Source organism: Oncorhynchus clarkii, chromosome 1 (assembly GCF_045791955.1).
Source record: "Oncorhynchus clarkii lewisi isolate Uvic-CL-2024 chromosome 1, UVic_Ocla_1.0, whole genome shotgun sequence".
NCBI lineage: Eukaryota > Metazoa > Chordata > Actinopteri > Salmoniformes > Salmonidae > Oncorhynchus > Oncorhynchus clarkii.
In genome coordinates, this window is record NC_092147.1 from 57418754 (window position 1) to 57438667 (window position 19914).

The window sequence follows — 19914 nt, forward strand, 5'->3', positions numbered from 1 at the left end:
TCACTGTACTTGTGCACGTGACATTAAAACGTGAAACCTTGAAACAAAGAGCTAGCAGAGGGGACTAGGCTAAGCCTTCATTAGAAAACACAGGGCTTAATTGTACTCTAAATTACTGCTCTGAATTGAAGGGATTAGAGGAGCCTCCATTGAGTCTGAAATAGATTAGTGCTAGGCTGCTTCCCGAATGGCACCCTATTCGCTATACAATGCCCTAATTTTGACCAGGGCCATTTTGACCAGGGCCATAATATAGGGAATAGGGTGCCGTTTGGAACGCAGGTCTACTCTTCCAGACCCCAGCTGCACTCAACTGTATCGCTGAACAAATGTGGGTAGTGGGTTTCTAGGTCTAAATATACTCATATACAATGCACATATGGATGGTAGACTTACAGTACCAGTCAAAAGTTTGGACACAGATTTTTCTTTATTTCTTGCCTTCTTAATGCATTTGAGCCAATCAGTTGTGTTGTGACAAGGTAGGGGTGGTATACAGAAGATGGCCCTATTTGGTAAAATACCAAATCCATATTATGGCAAGAACATCTCAAATAAACAAAGAGAAACGACAGTCCATCATTACTTTAAGACATGAAGGTCATGCAGCCGTATTCATCGACCTGGCCAAGGCTTTCGACCCTGTCAATCACCACATTCTTATTGGCAGACTCGACAGCCTTAGTTTAGTTTCTCAAATGATTGCCTGCCTGGTTCACTAACTACTTCTCAGATAAGAGTTCAGTGTGTCAAGCCTGTTGTTCGGACCTCTGGCAGTCTCTATGGGGGTGCCACAGGGTTCAATTCTCTTTTCTCTGTATACATCAATGATGTTGCTCTTGCTGCTGGTGATTCTCTGATCCACCTCTACACAGACGACACCAATCTGTATACTTCTGGCCCCTCTTTGGACACTATGTTAACTAACCTCCAGACGAGCTTCAATGCCATACAACTCTCCTTCCGTGGCCTCCAACTACTCTTAAATGCAAGTAAAACTAAATGCATGCTATTCAATCGATCACTGCCCGCACCTGCCCGCCTGTCCAGCATCACTACTCTGGACGGCTCTGACTTAGAATAAGTGGACAACTAGTCTGGTTAGACTGTAAACTCTCCTTCTAGACTCACATTAAGCATCTCCAATCCAAAATGAAATCTAGAATCGGCTTCCTATATCGCAACAAATCATCCTTCACTCATGCTGCCAAACATGCCCTCGTAAAACTGACCATCCTACCGATCCTCGACTTCGGCGATGTCATCTATAAAATAGCCTCAAACACTCTGCTCAACAAATTGGATGCAGTCTATCACAGTGCCATCCGTTTTGTCACCAAAGCCCCATACACTACCCACCACTGCGACCTGTACGCTCTCGTTGGTTGGGCCTCGCTTCATACTCTTCGCCAAACCCACTGGCTACAGGTTATCTACAAGTCTCTGCTAGGTAAAGCCCTGCCTTATCTCAGCTCACTGGTCACCATAGCAGCACCCACTCGTAGCACGCGCTCCAGCAGGTATATCTCACTGGTTACCCCCAAAGCCAATTCTTCCTTTGGCCTCCTCTCGTTCCAGTTCTCTGCTGCCAATGACTGGAACGAACTGCAGAAATCACTGAAGCTAGAGACTCATTTCTCCCTCACTAGCTTTAAGCACCAGCTGTCAGAGCAGCTCACAGTTCACTGCACCTGTACATAGCCCATCTATCTACCTCATTCCCATACTGTATTTATTTATTTATTTATTTATCTTTCTCCTTTGCACCCCAGTATCTCTACTTGCACATTCATCTTCTGCATATCTGCCATTCCAGTGTTTAATTTCTATATTGTAATTACTTCGCCACCATGGCCTATTTATTTCCTTAACTCCCTTATCTTACTGTATATAGACTTTTTGTTTTATTTTTTCTACTGTATTATTGACTGTATGTTTTGTTTATTCCATGTGTAACTCTGTGTTGTTGTATGTGTCACATTGCTATGCTTCATCTTGGCCAGGTCGCAGTTGCAAATGAGAACTTGTTCTCAACTAGCCTACCTGGTTAAATAAAGGTGAAATACATTTTTTTTTTAAAAATAGTGTCATGACTCTCCTGTGAATATCTGAAGGATCAGGTTACAGTGGGTCCACTCTGCAGCGCCCTCTCTCTCCTGCAGAAGGAGAGAGGGGTGAAGTTGGCCGTTTTATGATGGTTGTAAAAACCTGCAGGAACTCTCTCTCTCCCGCTCTGCAAATGGAAGTTAGAAATATCTTTGTTACAACAGAGAGATTTTGTAGGACTGTGACATCCAAGATTGATGGATATTGAAACAATATTTCTGTAATCCAAACAGTTGGAACGGTCCGTGGGCACTGAAAGAACAATTATGTCAGTTCAGATCGTGTTTTGGGATCTCATTAAGGATGGTTTAACAACATAGCTGTATTTCTGAATGTGTATACGTATTTCCCATTTATCAGATTTACATCTAAATGTTGTGGAACTTATATGATTAAATATGAAACTATCTGTGAGAAGATGAAATGTGATGTTAGCCTTCTAAATTAGAATTATTTTTCATATAAAAGCTCTACCCAGTCAGTGACCACAACCACGTGAGCACAGACATTATGTAGGCGTCATGGAATGCCCCTTTTGCCAGAGTGCATAAAACCCCTTGTGAAGAATTAACATATCAGACCAAGCAGACGGACAGTGTTGAACCAGACGTCACGAATGGTCCGACTCTATGAGACCAGAAAAACACGGAGTGTAGTTGCACGTTGAAATGGTTAGAAACTCTGAAACTCTCTCAAAGAAGAAGAATACACGTGAACATTCAGTCTGCAGCTGTTTAAGTACTTTAGTCTAGTAAACTCGACTGAGAACCACTGGGTGGCACTTTAAAGATCCATTCTAACGAACACTTCCTCTGGAAGATCCGTTCTCACAGACACTTCGAAACCAAAAAGCTTCAACTACAAAAACCATTGTGACCTTTGGGGACAAACCAGAGACTTCTGTTGAACTACTCTCCCCAGATGGACCAGCGATTTCAACAGAGACAACAAAGACATACAATCATAAATATTTACAAGCATTTCAAAATCCGAATGAGTGGTTGTTGGGGTGCTAAATATCCATATTTACGATGAGCGTATTATTCAACTGTAGGTAAAGTCCTTGGTCTCTTCTCTGGCTCTTTCTTACATGCCCTTTTCATTTTTTTAACAAGCCATCATATTGGGTTATTCCACTAGGGACTTTTCATTGCATTGTGTAGTAATCAATGTGTAAGCTATCCTGTTTGTGTAATTGCATGATTATTTAGTTAGTCCATCAATAATTTAGGCCAATAGAATTGCTGCAAAGAAACCACTACTAAAGGACATCAATAATAAGAAGAGACTTGCTTGGGACAAGAAACAATGAACATTAGATGAGCAATGAACATTAGACCATGGAAATATGTCCAAATTTGAGATTTTTGGTTCCAACCGCCATGTCCTTGTGAGATGCAGAGTAGGTGAACGGATGTGGGAACTCCTCCAAGATATATATATATATATATATATATATATATATATATATATATATATATATCTTCTTCAGGCTAGGGTCCCTTTTTCTCAGTTTTCGCCTGACTGACGTGGCCAAAGTAAAATGCCTGTTGTTCAGGCCCTGAAGCCAGTATATGCATATAATTGGTACCATTGGAAAGAAAACAATCTGAAATTTGGGGAAATGTTAAAATAATATAGGAGACTAGATATGGTAGTAGACAATCCAGAGACAAACCAGAATTTGTTTTTTTTTGAGAGCCCATGCTCTTACAGTGGAAAGTATAGGGAAATAATTCAATCTACCTCCCAGTATGCAATTCCTATGGCTTCCACTGGGTGTCAGAATTGAATGTTCAAGGTTTCAGTACTGAGTTTTAGTACTGGGACACACTATTGGAAATTTGTGTATGCACGCGCGATGAAGACGAGATGCACCTGCTAATATCGTTTTCCTATTAAACATACTTCTTTCCGTATGAAATATTATAGTTTGATAACATTTTATGGTATCTGAGGAGTCAATAGACTTGTTTTAACAACGTTTAGCGGTATGGAGTGGATTAATCAAATCGATGGCGCCAACTAAATTGACTTTTTGGGGTATAAAGTAGGATTTTACCTAACAAAACAACACTACATGTTATAGCTGGGACCCTTTGGATGACAAATCAGAGGAAGAATTTCAAAAAGTAAGTGAATATTTTAAATCGCGATTTGTGAATTTATGAAACCTGTGCCGGTGGAGAAATATTTTGACGCGGGGCACCGTCCTCAAACAATCACATAGCATTCTTACGCTGTAATGGCTACTGTAAATCGGACAGTGCAGTTAGATGAACAAGTATTTAAGCCTTCAACCGATATAAGACACTTGTATGTACCTACATGTTTAATATCCATCATTTATATGATTATTTATTTGAATTGCGCGCCCTCCAGTGTCACCAGAAGTTGTCCCGCTAGCGGGACGCCTAGCCTTAAGATTATTTACAATAGGCCACGGAAGTCTGGATATACTGCAAAATGGGCCATATCTGAAGGCATATTAGATCATTCTAGTCTGGTGGCTTTCCCTCTCTTCCCCTCTCTTATCAAACTGAAATTACTACTATAGTTATCTGATCAGTGTTTTCACCCTGGTATCTGTGCCCATGTAATAACTGACTCTCAGCAGTGCATCAGAGAGGACATGCATCAGAGTATGTTGTGTAGCTATAGTGAGCAGTGAGGGGAAGAGCAGGGCTGTGCTGGGAAGGGCATCGGTCTCCAGACCCACCAGACCCAAACACCATGAGTCTCTCTATTTGGACCCCCGGCCAACCCTCACCCTTGTTCTGACAGAAGCCTCATCCATCCACCAGCCAACCTCAAAGGGCCTAAGCGATTAGCCCTCAGAAAGGCCTGTTTGATAGGATGCTCTATCAACACCCTCTTGTCCATAGTGTGTAGGACAAATGCAAAAATACATGCCCACCACCATAGACACGCACACTCAGAGACGTGTGCATACAGTGCCTTCAGAAAATATTCAGACCCCTTGAATTTTTCCATATTTTGTTACGTTACAGCCGTATTCTAAACTTGATTCAATAATTTTTTCCCCCTCATCAATCAACACACTATAGCCCATAATGACAAAGCAAAAACAGGTTTCTATACATTTTCACTCATTTATAAAACTCAGTACTTTGTTGAAGCACCTTTGGCAGCGATTACAGCCTTGAGTCTTCTTGGGGATGATGCTACAAGCTTTGCACACCTGTATTTGGTGAGTTTCTCCCATTCTTCTCTGCAGATTCTCTACCTCTGTCAGTTTGGATGGGGAGCTTTGCTACACAGCTATTTTCAGGTCTTTCCAAAGATGCCCGATAGGGTTCAAGTCCGGGCTCTGGCTGGGCCACTCAAGGACATTCTGAGACTTGTCCCGAAGCCACTCCTGCGTTGTCTTAGTTGTGTGCTTAGGGTCGTTGTCCTGTTGGAAGGTGAACTTTCGCCCCAGTCTGAGGTCCTGAGCGCTCTGGAGCAAGTTTTCATCAAGGATCTTTCTGTACTTTGCTCTGTTCATCATTCCCTGATGCTGCCACCACCATGCTTCACTGTAGGGATGGTGCCAGGTTTCCTCCAGACGCTTAGCATTCAGGCCAGAGTTCAACCTTGGTTTCATTAGACCAAATAATCTTGTTTCTCATGGTCTGATAGTCTTTAGGTGCCACTTGGCAAACTCCAAGCGGGCTGCCATGTGCCTTTTTATGAGGAGTGGCTTCCATCTGGCCACTCTACCGTAAAGGCCTGATTGGTGGAGTGCTGCAGAAATGGTTTTCCTTCCGGAAGGTTCTCCCATCTCCCCCGAGGAACTTTAGAGCTCTGTCAGAATGACCATCAGGTTATTGGTCACCTCCCTGACCAAGGCCCTTCTCCCCCGATTGCTGAGAATGCTCTAGGAAGAGTAGTGGTGGTTCCAAACTTCTTCAATATAAGAATGATGGAGGCCGCTGTGTTCTTGGGGACCTTCAATGCTTGCAGACATTTTTTGGTAACCTTCCCCAGATCTGTGCCTCGAGTCAATCCTGTCTTGGAATTCTACGGACAATTCCTTCGACCTCGTGGCTTGTTTTTTTCTCTGACGTGCCCTGTCACCTGTGGGACCTTATATATACAGGTGTGTGCCTTTACAAATCATGCCCAATCAATCGAATGTACCACAGGTGGACTCCAATCAAGTTGTAGAAACATCTCAAGGATGGTCAATGGAAACAGGATGCACCAGAGCTCAATTGAGTCTCATAACAAAGGGTCTGAATACTTATGTAAATAAGGTTTTTCTGCTTTTTTATTTTTAATACATTTGGAGAAAAAAAATCTCTAAACCTGTTTTTGCTTTGTAATTAGGGGGTGTTGTGTGTAGATTGCTGAGGATTTGTAATTTATGTCATCCATTTTAGAATAGGGCTGTAATGTAACAAAATGTGGAAAAAGTCAAGGGGTCTGAATACTTTCTGAAAGCACTGTACACGTACAACCTTTGGCCTCCTGAACTACCGAGTAGCCTGTTTGATATAGGGTGACCTATAAACATGTTCTCGCACACCCCTGTGTCAAGGAAAAGTGGACTATATACAACTACCACTCAGAGCGTATGCACATACTGTACATGCATGAGCTCATACAAAAGTTCATAAATACACTTAATACTCTCCTGTCTCTCTCACTCCTGAATTCTCCTGTCTCTCTCACTTGCACATACACAAGCATAGAACTTCAGGTCAGCTACACATTTAATCTTTTATTTAACTAGGCAAGTCAGTTAAGAGAAAATTCGTATTTACAATGACAGCCTACACCGGCCAAACCCAGACGACGCTGAGCCAATTGTGCCCTGCCCTATGGGACTCCCAATCACGGCCAGTTGTGATACAGCCTGGATTTGAACCAGGATGTCTGTAGTGATGCCTCTAGTACTGAGTTGCAATGCCTTAGACCACTGCGCAAATTCGGGAGACCCATAAAAGTCCATTTTTAATTAGAAGAAAAAACGTTCACCATATTTAATAATGATTAACACATAAAAGCATTCTTGAGTTCTTTGAATTGACAATCGTGACCTGGAAGATCATCTAGTTTATTCTGGGTTATGACAACTGGTAGTTCATGTTTAACTTGTTTTTATCTCTTTCAGTGAGTCAGTCTACGCTTTTATTGCAGCGATAAATCACTTTTAATTAAAGGACATAAAAGCATTTTCCTTCAGGTCAGACGAGGGCCTCATAAAATAATGTTTCTTTGGGATAACAGGCTGTCCTTCAGTAATAGGAGCAGAGCCAAGGCAGCAAACGCCACAGCCTCATTGACGTGTGTGTGTGTGTGTGTGTGTGTGTGTGTGTGTGTGTGTGTGTGTGTGTGTGTGTGCGTGTGTGTGCGTGCGTGCGTGCGTACGAGCATGCCCGTGTGTTCTGTGTTGCTCCATTACTCTGCAATCTAATGCTCATCTGCTTCTTCTGTGCTCAGGAGCTACAGGACAAACCTAGCCTTGACCACACAGTCAAAACCACCCAGCCAACACGTTGAAGGGAAACAGTGGAATCATCTGGGCATTGCCTTATCCAGCTGCTTTCTAAAAAGCCATCAGTTGTTTTTAAAGGCCATCATGTGGGAAAAGGGACATACGTTCCGATATATCAACTGAGTTCCTGAGAAATAAAGCCTTTTCACCAGTCCCTTCCTGGAGGGCTTCACCCCCAGGACTAAATAAGGCTGCTGCTTGTATCAGAAGTGCAGCTGGACAGAGTTCCCTTGGTTTTCATACTGAAACACAAGAGGGCTGCTGTGGTTTGGTTATGTGACAGGAACATATTGTGACAGGACTGGTTATGTGACAGGACTGTGTGCTCTTTTTCTCTGCGGCCGACATGAGTAAGTCACTTAAGTGTGTTAACCGTCGCAAGGCTGCAGGCCCAGACGACATCCCAAGCCGCGTCCTCAGAGCATGTGCAGACCAGCCGGCTGGTGTTTAAGGACATATTTAATTTCTCCATATCCCAGTCTGTTGTGTCCACTTGCTTCAAGATGTCCACCATTGTTCCTGTACCCAAGAAAGCGAAGGTAACTGAACTAAATGACTATCGCCCTGTAGATCTCACTTCTGTCATCATGAAGTGCTTTGAGAGGCTAGTTAAGGGCCTACATCACCTCCACCTTACCCGACAACCTAGACCCATTACAATTCGCATACAGCCCCAACAGATACACAGACGACGCAATCGCCATTGCACTGCACACTGCCCTATCCCACCTGGACAAGTGAAATAACTATGTAAGAATGCTGTTTATCGACTACAGCTCAGCCTTCAACACCATAGTACCCACCAAGCTCATCACTAAGCTCAGGGCCCTGGGTCTGAACCCCTCCCTGTGCAACTGGGTCCTTGACTTCCTGACGGCCTGACCCCAATTGGTTAAGGTGGGCAACAACACCTCAGCCACGCTGATCTTCAACATGGGGGCCCCACAGGGGTGTGTGCCCAGCCCCCTCCTGATTGTGGACTAAAGGAGACAGCAGACAGAGCACACCCCATCCACATAGACGGGGCGGCTGTGGAGAGGGTCAAAAGCGTCAAGTTCATCGGCATGCACATCAATGACGACCTGAAATGGTCACTTCAAACAGACATTGTGGTGAAGAAGGCGCAACAGCTCCAAGCAGGCTGGCATGTGCCTTGTACTGAGGAGTGGCTTCCGTCTGGCCACTCTGCCATAAAAGCCTGATTGGTGGAGTGCTGAAGAGATGGTTGCACTGTCAACTATGGGACCTTATATAGACAGGTGTGTGTCTTTCCAAATCATATCCAATCAATAGTTATGTAAATAAGGTACAGTGGGGCAATAAAGTATTTAGTCAGCCACCAATTGTGCAAGTTCTCCTACTTAAAAAGATGAGAGGCCTGTAATTTTAATCATAGGTACACTTCAACTATGACAGACAAAATGAGAGAAAAAAAATCCAGAAAATCCAATTTTTTATGAATTTATTTGCAAATTATGGTGGAAAATAAGTATTTGGTCAATAACAAAAGTTTATCTCAATACTTATATACCCTTTGTTGGCAATGACAGAGGTCAAACGTTTTCTGTAAGTTTTCACAAGGTTTTCACACACTGTTGCTGGTATTTTGGCCCATTCCTCCATGCAGATCTCCTCTAGAGCAGTGATGTTTTGGGGCTGTTGCTGGGCAACACGGACTTTCAACTCCCTCCAAAGATTTTCTATGGGGTTGAGATCTGGAGACTGGCTAGGCCACTCCAGGACCTTGAAATGCTTCTTACGAAGCCACTCCTTTGTTGCCCGGGCGGTGGGTTTGGGATCATTGTCATGCTGAAAGACCCAGCCACGTTTCCTCTTCAATGCCCTTGCTGATGGAAGGAGGTTTTCACTCAAAATCTCACAATACATGGCCCCATTAATTTTTAAACGGATCAGTCATCCTGGTCCCTTTGCAGAAAAACAGCCCCAAAGCATGATGTTTCCACCCCATGCTTCACAGGAGGTATGGTGTTCTTTGGATGCAACTCAGCATTCTTTATCCTCCAAACACGACGAGTTGAGTTTTTACCAAAAAGTTCTATTTTGGTTTCATCTGACCATATGACATTCTCCCAATCTTCTTCTGGATCATCCAAATGCTCTCTAGCAAACTTCAGACGGGCCTGGACATGTACTGGCTTAAGCAGGGGGACACGTCTGGCACTGCAGGATTTGAGTCCCTGGCGGCGTAGTGTGTTACTGATGGTAGGCTTTGTTACTTTGGTCCCAGCTCTCTGCAGGTCATTCACTAGGTCCCCCCGTGTGGTTCTGGGATTTTTGCTCACCGTTCTTGTGATCATTTTGACCCCACGGGGTGAGATCTTGTGTGGAGCCCCAGAACGAGGGAGATTATCAGTGGTCTTGTATGTCTTCCATTTCCTAATAATTGCTCCCACAGTTGATTTCTTCAAACCAAGCTGCTTACCTGTTGCAGATTCAGTCTTCCCAGCCTGGTGCAGGTCTACAATTTTGTTTCTGGTGTCCTTTGACAGCTCTTTGGTCTTGGCCATAGTGGAGTTTGGAGTGTGACTGTTTGAGGTTGTGGACAGGTGTCTTTTATACTGATAACAAGTTCAAACAGGTGCCATTAATACAGGTAACGAGTGGAGGACAGAGGAGCCTCTTAAAAAAGAAGTTACAGGTCTGTGAGAGCCAGAAATCTTGCTTGTTTGTAGGTGACCAAATACTTATTTTCCACCATAATTTGCAAATAAATTCATAAAAATCCTACAATGTTTTTCTCATTTTGTCTGTCATAGTTGAAGTGTACCTATGATGAAAATTACAGGCCTCTCTCATCTTTTTAAGTGGGAGAACTTGCACAATTGGTGGCTGACTAAATACTTTTTTGCCCCACTGTATCTGTTTTTTATTTGTAATACATTTGCAAACATTTCTAAAAACCTGTTGTTGCTTTGTCATTATGGGGTATTGTGTGTATATATTGATGATGAAATTAATTTAATACATTTTTGAATAAGGCTGAAATGTAACAAAATGTGGAAAAAGTCAAGGGGTCTGAATACTTTCCGAATGCACTGTATGTATGTGTACATATATTGCTCGTTCTGATATTCCTTAATTTCTTTCTCTTTACTTTTTGGATTATGTGCGTATTGTTTTGTATTACTAGGTATTATTACTGCACTGTTGGAGCTAGAAACACAAGCATTTCCCTGCACCTGTGACAACATCTGCAAATCTTTGTACACGACCAATAAACTTTGATTTGCTTTAGTAAGAGATCAATGAGTACTAAGAGGCCTTAAAACGGCACAGGGTTTGGGTTTTTGGGGCAGTTGAGAAAAACATGAATGAATAATGTGTCGAAACAAGACACTGTTAATCTAGAACGTAAGTAATGATATGGCTGTAAAGTGAGTTTCACTCCTCAGTAATTTCGACACACAAAAGCCTTTTGAGGGGTTGTGGGAAAAGTGAGTGTTACACAACGGAGAAAAGAAACAAGAAACACATGCTTGGTGGCACACATATCAAGTTTCCTTTTGAATGGGAGGGAGGCAACAAAGAACAAGGTACCCACAAGGTATAGAAACATTTTCTCATCTTGTACAAACCTTACAGGACATTCTATATTGAGGCTTTTATGTGGCTTTTTAATTTAGGTAGACTGCTTTGAGACATAACAATCCACCAGTGTTGCATATCTGAAACTTGTGGGCTGTATTTAACGTCCATGAGGAAAATCTTGCACATGTTCAGCGCATGGTTACGGGTCTGTTCAAAAGGGTGCAAACGTTGCAAAACGGTTAGATAGAAATGCATTTTTGTAACAGATATGATTTTCTGTCATGATGACCCGGGCACCATGTCAACTATATTCATACATTTTTTATCTGCAGCATTTAACATCTATTCTGAATGTTGCACCTCAAGGAACACAACCCCAAGTGTAGGGGACATGTATTAACACTCACATTTGATGTTGAAAGAAGCATTAGTAGAGTGGGCCTCCTCTCCTGTGACCGTGTTGGTGGCCACGCACTCAAAGTTGCCAGCGTCCACTCTCCGGTCCACCGCCGTGAACTTGAGGTTGCTGACCTCGCGGAACCGCCTCTCGGTGTCATCCAGGGGCTGACCGTTGTTTAGCCAGCCATACTGGATGTCTGCTGGGTCGCTGACCTCACAGCGGAGCATGGCACTGCGGCCATGCAATGCATCCTGGGATTTGGGCTCCTTGGTGAACTGGATAGGTGCTGCCTGGATGCAAAGAACTGAGGGAAATAGAGGAGAGATGGGGAGGGGAGGGACAATGTGGGGAGGGAGAGAGAGATAATGTTGAAATTAGGTTACCACTGACCACAATAGTACATTTTTTATTGCTGTTTCCATTAGTCACCATTGTACCACAACAACATTTGGTCTTGAGTAATGAAGCCATTAAAAGGTTTGATTCGAGTCATTCAAGACATTTAAATGTTGTTTAATAGTAGGTCTTAATCCAGTGAATAAACATTGTCAGGAAACGGACAGCTGAATTGAAAACTGAAATGTATTTCTAAAATGTTGTAAGGATAAAGAAAAGTAGATTCTCATTCCCGAATGTATTGGACAAATAATTCAAGCCCTTTCTATATGTTTTTTTTCTTCTGCAGTACAGGCTTGTCTCATGAAAGAGCTGTGTTTCATGAGAACAGAGGGAGAAGGAAAGAGAGACTTCTGACACACATCCTCTCCTTCCTCACGGTCATGTTCCATCAGCTCACAGACATACCGTGAGCACACACGCACTTAACTCCCAGCACTATAGAGAAATATTTTCTGCCCTATTTACTAATGTCTCCATGATTTGAGGAGCAGTGAAAAGGATGGGAATAAGTTGATCTATATCAAAATGTGACAGACTAAATTTGACCATAGGACAAACAGTGAGAAATAAGGGATGGGGCGGGTGGCATTTAAAGGGCTCTGGTCAAAATAAGTGCACTATGTAGGGAATAGGGTGCCATTTGGGATGCATTCCAGGCCTCTCAGTAGGCCTACACTAAATCATGTCCCACTGAGTGTTGTTATGAGTTTTCACGTCATGGTCTGTGGCAAAGTGTATTATCAAAGTGAAAGGTCCATTGGCAGAGTTGACGTAAACTTAAAATACACCTAGTTGAGTGTGTGTATGGTTTCTCTGTTCATCAAGGACTGGGCTCATGTGGGTTAAAGGGCTTTTGTATTGGTCCGATGCGAGATGATTAAGTAACTTCGCTTATATGTGAATTCTAGTTCTGAGCATTCTGGCCACGCACCGGATTCCTTTTTTGCCAATTGTATTTGTGCAAGCCATCGAGACCATTATTCATACTGATCTTAATTGCTAGTCATCCCGACATTGCCATACACTCAACAAAAATATAAACGTGACATGTAGTGTTGGTCCCATGTTTCATGAGCTGAAATAAAAGATCCCACAAATGTTCCATACAGTACGCACAAAAGCTTGTTTTTCTGAAATGTTAGTGAGCATTTCTCCTTTGCCAAGATAATCCATCCACCTGACAAGCCTGGCATATCAAGAAGCTGATTAAACGGCATGATCATTACACAGGTGAACATTGTGCTGGGGACAATAAAAGGCCACTCTAAAATGTGTAGTAATGTCACACAACACAATGCCACAGATGTCTCAAGTTTTGCCGGAGCGTGCAATTGGCATGCTGACTGCAGGAATGATCACCAGAGCTGTTGCCAGAGAATTTAATATGAATTTATCTGGCAGAAGCCGCCACTAATGTCGTTTTAGAGAATTTGGCAGTACGTCCAACAGGCCTCACAATCGCTGACCGCGTGTATCGCGTTGTGGGGGCGAGTGGTGTTGATGATGTCAACGTTGTGAACAGAGAGCCCCATGGTAGCGGTGTGATTATGGTATGGGTAGGCATAAGCTACGGACCATGAACAGAATGACATCTTATTGATGTGAAGGACATGTGTCGCGATGCATGAGGCAAATGGTGGTCACACCAGATACTTGACTGGTTTTCTGATGCAAACCCCTATCTTTTTTTTAAGGTCTCTGTGATTTGTATTCCTATGTGAAAACCATAGATTCGGGCCTAATTTATTTCAATTGACTGATTTCCTTTCAACTCAGTAAAATCTTAGAAACTGTTGCATGTTGTGTTTATATTTCTGTTCAGTATATAACAGGCTGCTGTTTAAAGTTGCCTCAGCGTGAGCTGCAATGCGGCCTCTATAATGCTTCTGTCTGGGTTGAAGCCAAGGAGAATCTTTCAGGAGGATTAAATCAAGATGAGCTGAGGTAATCTCCCATCCCATCCCCACCTCCTCACCTGGCCTCCCTCATCTCCCCTCAGTCCGGCCTTTGTCTCCTTGCAGCTGGCCGTGGGAGGCAGAAAAAAACACAGGTGAGCACTGCCAAGTCCACTAGTTGGTGGGGGAAGGTGGAAGAAGTGGGAACACCTAGTAAGGTGACAGGGCTGCTTGAGTTAACCAGGTAAGTTGACTGAGAACACATTCTCATTTACAGCAACAACCTGGGGAATAGTTACAGGGGAGAGGAGGGGGATGAAAGAGCCAATTGTAAACTGGAGATGATTAGGTGACTGAGAGCCAGATTGGGAATTTAGCCAGGACACCGAAGTTAACACCCCTTCTCTGACGATAAGTGTCATGGGCCATCTCTGAACACAGAGAGTCAGGACATCCGTTTAACGTCCCATCCAAAAGACAGCTTCCAGAAGCATCTGGTCTCCCATCCAGGGACCAACCAAGACCCTGCTTAGCTTCAGAAGCAAGCCAGCAGTGGGATGCAGGGTGGTATGCTGCTGGCCCAGTGAGTAAGGGGGTCTCCTCCATAAAAATATAATTAATAGAATATCAATATAGTCTAGAAATATAATTTTTATTCTATTATACAGTCGCCAGTGAACGTCTACACACCCCCTGCACAGGCTTCACATTTTGCTGCCTTAAAATTCAATAAAAAAAGGGATTTACATTTATTTATTTTTATCCTACCAACCTACTCCACATTTTAAAAGTGAAAGAAAAAGTATACAACATTTTCCACAAAAAGAAATAACAAAAGAGAATGTATTGACAGTGTATGTCTTCACAGCCTAAAATGAATACTTGGTAGAATCACCTTTGGCAGCCATTACAGCTCAGCTGTGAATAATATTCTACCAACCTTGCACAACCATCAGGGCAAAATACACATGTCCATTGTTTTTGTCAAAATTGTTCAAGCTCAGTAAACTTGTTCGGGAATCATTGATGGACAGCAATATTCAAATCAAATCCAATTTAATTTGTCATATGCGCCGAATGCTTACTTAACCAACAATACAGTTCAAGAAATAGAGATGTTTGGTTTTGTGGGTTATTGTCTATGTGTAGTTGCCTGTCAGTACTTGCGTCTCATAGCGTCACGGTTGTTTTGTATAGTTTGTTCAGTGTTTATTCTTCATTAAAGAGAAGTATGTATTCTTATCACGCTGAGCCTTGGTCTCCTCGTTATGACGAACGTGACACCTTGGGATAGTTGTATTTTTTTGTGAGACAATTACACAAATTGCAATGCCAAAGACACACTAGAATGCTTTCCAGGAGGAGTTGAGTGTTCCCGAGTGGTTTAGTCTCAGTCCTGACTTAAATTGTCTTGAATGTCAGAGACAAGAATTGAATATTGCTATCTATCAATGATTCCTGAGCTTTACTGAGCTTGAGCAATTTAAAAAAACGGATCTATGTTGCATGAAGATTTGTAAAAAGTTTGTAGAATCTTATAAAAAATTATTCACAACTGTAATGGTTGCCAAAGGTGCTTCCACCAAGCATTAACTCGGGGATGTGAAGACATACTCAATCAAGACATCTTTGTTGTACTCTTTTTTGCAATAAATGTTGACAATATTCTGTAACTTTCTTTTACTTTTAAAATGTAGACCTGGTTGTGTAGATGTGGTCCCATTTTAGATGTCATTTTAATGTAACAAAATGTGAAGGCTGTGCAAGGGGTGTGTAGACTTTCACTAGGCACTGTATTTCAATGGTCTTCTCTTATTTCTCAGGGAGAGGCTCTACCTCTACCTCTACCTATACTAACCACTACACTGATGTACAGTGTCTTCAGAAAGCATTCATACCCCTTGACATATTGCACATTTTGTTGTGTTACAGCCTGAATTCAAAATGGATTAATAAAAAATAAAAAAAATCGACACACAATACCTCATACCTCATTAAGTTTGCTGACGACAAAGTGAAAACATGTTAAGAAATGTTTGCAAATGTATTGACAATGAAATACATAAATATCTCATTTACATAAGTATTCACACCCCTGAGTCAATATTTTGTAGAAGCGCCTGTTTAAAAAAAATATATATATTTATTTAACTAGGCAAGTTAGTTAAGAACAAATTCTTATTTACAATGACGGTTTACCCCGGCCCTAACCCGGACGAAGCTGGGCCACTTGTGCACCGCTCTATGGGACTCACGATCACGGCAGTGCTGCGCCACTTTGGTGCGATTGTAGATTTGATTCTTGTTGGGTAAGTATTTTTAAGAATGTTGCACACCTGGATTGTACAATATTTTCCCCATTATTATTATTATGATCACCGGCGCAGAGGAAGGCTCCTGCCAGGGAGCGGGACTGGACACCGTGCCTGGACTGGGCATCAGCGCAGGTTGCACCGGACTGATGACACACTCCTCAGGTCGAGTGCGTGGAGCTGGCACAGGATGTACCGGACTGGGGAGGCACACTGGAGGCCTGGTGCGTGGAGCCGGCACAGGTGGCACCAGACTGATGACACGCACTTCCGGGAGGGTGCAGGGAGCTGGCCCAGGACTCACTAGACTGCTGACAGGATCCTCAGGTTGAATGTTGTGCAGAACACACCTACATAACATCGCTCTCCTCTCTCTCTCTCCCAACTTCTCCATTGCCTCCCTGACGGTCTCTGGCTCTTCAGGGTGAGTGCGGGGAGCTGGCGCAGATGGCACCGGACTGGTATCACACTCTTCCAAACACCTGCGCTGCAGCATACTCCAAGCCAAAACCTCTCTGCGGTATCCCTCCTTGAACTCCTCCAGAGACTCCCATTCGGGCTCTGGCACTCTCCGCTGCTCAGCCGTCCGCCCCATGTGCCCCCCACCCCAAAAAATAATTAATCTTGAGGCTTCTGTGGCCGCGGTCCCAGGCGTAGTCGCCGTCCCCCTATGCTCCTTGGCGTAGGGGTCTCATGTCCTCCCAGGTCCAAAACTCGTGACAGTTGTAGTGACTGGGTGTATTGATACACCATCCAAAGCCTAATTAATAACTTCACCATGCTCAAAGGGATATTCAGTGTTTGCTATATTTTTAGACATCTGCCAATCGGTGTCTTTCTTTGCAAGGCACTGAAAAACATCCCTGGTATTTGCGGTTGAATCTGTTCTTGAAATTCACTATTCGATTGTGGGGTGCAGAGATGGGGTAGTTATTCAAAAATCATGTTAACCACTATTACTGAACACAAAATAAGTCCTTGCAACTTATGTGATTTGTTTGTTAAGCACATTTTTACTCCTGAACTTATTTTGCTTGCCATAACAAAGGGTTTAATACTTATTGACACAAGACATTTCAGCTTTGAATATACAATTTTTTAAAAAGTAGATTAGTAACCCAAAATCTAGATTTAATACATTTTAAATTCAGGCTGTTGCATACTAAAATGTGGGAAAAGGGGTGTGAATACTTTCCGAAGACACAGTATGTGCATGTTTATTGGGGAAAAGATGTGGCCTCAGGGCCAACAAATGTAAAAAGCACAAGTCATTTCCAAGCTGTCGTGCAATGGTGTCAGATAAGAAAAGGGGTACAACACTGGTGTGAGTGGCCAAAGAGCTTTATTTTCATGTCATCTGACCAAAGAATGGGTTCCAATCCAAGTGACAATGCCGTTAAGCAAACTCCAGGCATTTACATTTGTTGAATGACATGAAAATATAGTTCTTTGCCACGCACACCAGTGGAGGGTTTGGCGTTGAAATGAGAAAGCATGAGCAGAAAAGAACCCCATACCTACTGTAAAATATGGTGGTGGATCTTTAATGTTATGGGGCTACTTTGCTTCCACTGGTGCTGGGGCCCTTGTTAAGGTCAATGGCATCATGAACTTTACCCAGTACCAGGACATTTTAGACAATAACCCCAAGCACACATCAAAATCTACAAAGAAATGGTTAATTGGCCACAAAATCTACATTTTGCAATGGCCATCTGTCTCCAGACGTGAAATTCTTCCTGTGGTTTTCAATAGGTAGTCCATAAGTGCAGACTAAGGATATCAAGGATCTGAAAGGATTCCGTATGGAGGAATGGTCTAAGATCCCTCCCATTGTGTTCTCCAACTCAAAAATAATTGGAGAAAAAGGCTCTGTGCCAGTATCCTCGCAAGGTGAGGTATTAAAATGTATTGAAAACAGAGGTGTCAATCATTTTCACCCCTACCTTTTTGAGAAAGAAAAAATATATTACTTGTTAAACAAAATCTATTTTGAGCAATTGTATTAGTATTATAAAATAAGAATTATACATTTTTTGCAGTAATTTTTGCTTATCTTAATCAAGGGTGTTGTCACACTGGTATCATTGAGCCGGGAGACAGATGCAGAAATGCATAATAGTTTTTTTTATTGCACCCAAATTATGGCGTGCCATGTAAAGGCACGGGGATGAAGACCAAACCAACACTAATCAAAACACAGGGTTGAAACCCAAACAAAAGAGCGAGGAGTACCTCGAATAAATAACACAAGCGCACAATGATTAACACATGGGACGAGACCCGCAATCATCTGAGCAATTCACAATGGCACGAAAGCCAAAACACACAGCACACGTACTCACATTCACCAACAGACATTGTAACAATAATCGATAGCCCAATGGAAACCAAAGGGCACACTTAAGTATTAAGTACTAATCAGTGGGGACAGGTGTGCGTAATGAAAGTTCCGGAGGGATCCGTGACAGGTGTCAATAATCTTGGACCCGCTGTAGATTTGATCAATCATGTTCACACCAACAGACCAAAATATCATTTTTTTTTAAGCCCATAATTGTCCATGTGTCATTATCTAAAGAATGGAGGAGAGAGATGTCCCTGTTTCCACTCAATGTGACATTTCCCTGAGATAACCAAAAGCTATTTACACCCCTTGACTGGGCCCTTCAAAGAGAGAGAGAGAGAGCTGGAGAGAGTGACAGAGAGATAAAAGGAGATAGAGGAGAGGGGATGGCTGTGGCAGGTTTATTTTCTCATACCTACTAAAGTCTAATAAAGGGAGGATGGGGGAGGGAGGGGACAGAGAATGTTAAACTATCTGATGAATACCATATTGTAGCCCTCAATTAAACATTATAAACATTTCACTGTATGTACGTTTCAAGACATCCCTGTTGACAAAATACCCTTCATTCAAAGATGTGCTTTTGATTTTTTTTTTTGTATGTAAAATTCATTTGCCCATTAATGCAACTTCACCAGACTCAACAAAGGCAAAAATCAAGCCTATAGTTTAAGGCAATGGTGCCTATTCACAGATGTGACAGACAGAGGCTAATCTGTTGATCTGGTGATACATCTAATCTAGAGAGATGCAGGCTGCAGTGTTGCAAGCTGGCTCAGAGGAGTGGCTCCTGCAGAGAAAGGCCAAGCGCTGATACAAGTCAATTCAAAGAAGCTTAGAAATGATAGGAAAAGAAGAGAATGAGAATACACTAACGCACACAACCAAATGAAAATAAAGTCATGCAATATTAACAGATTTCATTTAAATACGCTCATATTCCCAATGTATTTCAATTACTCCCTAAAAATAAGGAAGAGGATGACGCAGTATGAGAGAGAGAGAGAGAGAGAGAGAGAGAGAGAGAGAGAGAGAGAGAGAGAGAGAGAGAGAGAGAGAGACAGAGAGAGAGAGAGAGAGAGAGAGAGAGAGAGAGAGACAGAGAGAGAGAGAGAGAGAGAGAGAGAGAGAGAGAGAGAGAGAGAGAGAGAGAGAGAGAGAGAGAGAGAGAGAGAGAGAGAGAGAGAGAGAGAGAGAGAGAGAGAGAGAGAGAGAGAGAGAGAGAGAGAGAGAGAGAGAGAGAGAGAGAGAGAGAGAGAGAGAGAGAGAGAGAGAGAGAGAGAGAGAGAGAGAGAGAGAGAGAGAGAGAGAGAGAGAGAGAGAGAGAGAGAGAGAGAGAGAGAGAGAGAGAGAGAGAGAGAGAGAGAGAGAGAGAGAGAGAGAGAGAGAGAGAGAGAGAGAGA

General features: G+C 42.7%; 1 protein-coding gene across 1 annotated transcript in view; it reads right to left on the reverse strand.

Moving 5' to 3' along the window:
* The window catches only part of LOC139409150 (protein tyrosine kinase 7b), a 206400-nt gene that overhangs the window by 85773 nt on the left and 100713 nt on the right, over positions 1–19914 (reverse strand). Inside the window, exon 2 of the mRNA XM_071153919.1 lies at positions 11566–11862. Coding sequence (XP_071010020.1) covers positions 11566–11862 — 297 coding nt within the window. The remainder of the gene's footprint in view (positions 1–11565; positions 11863–19914) is intronic.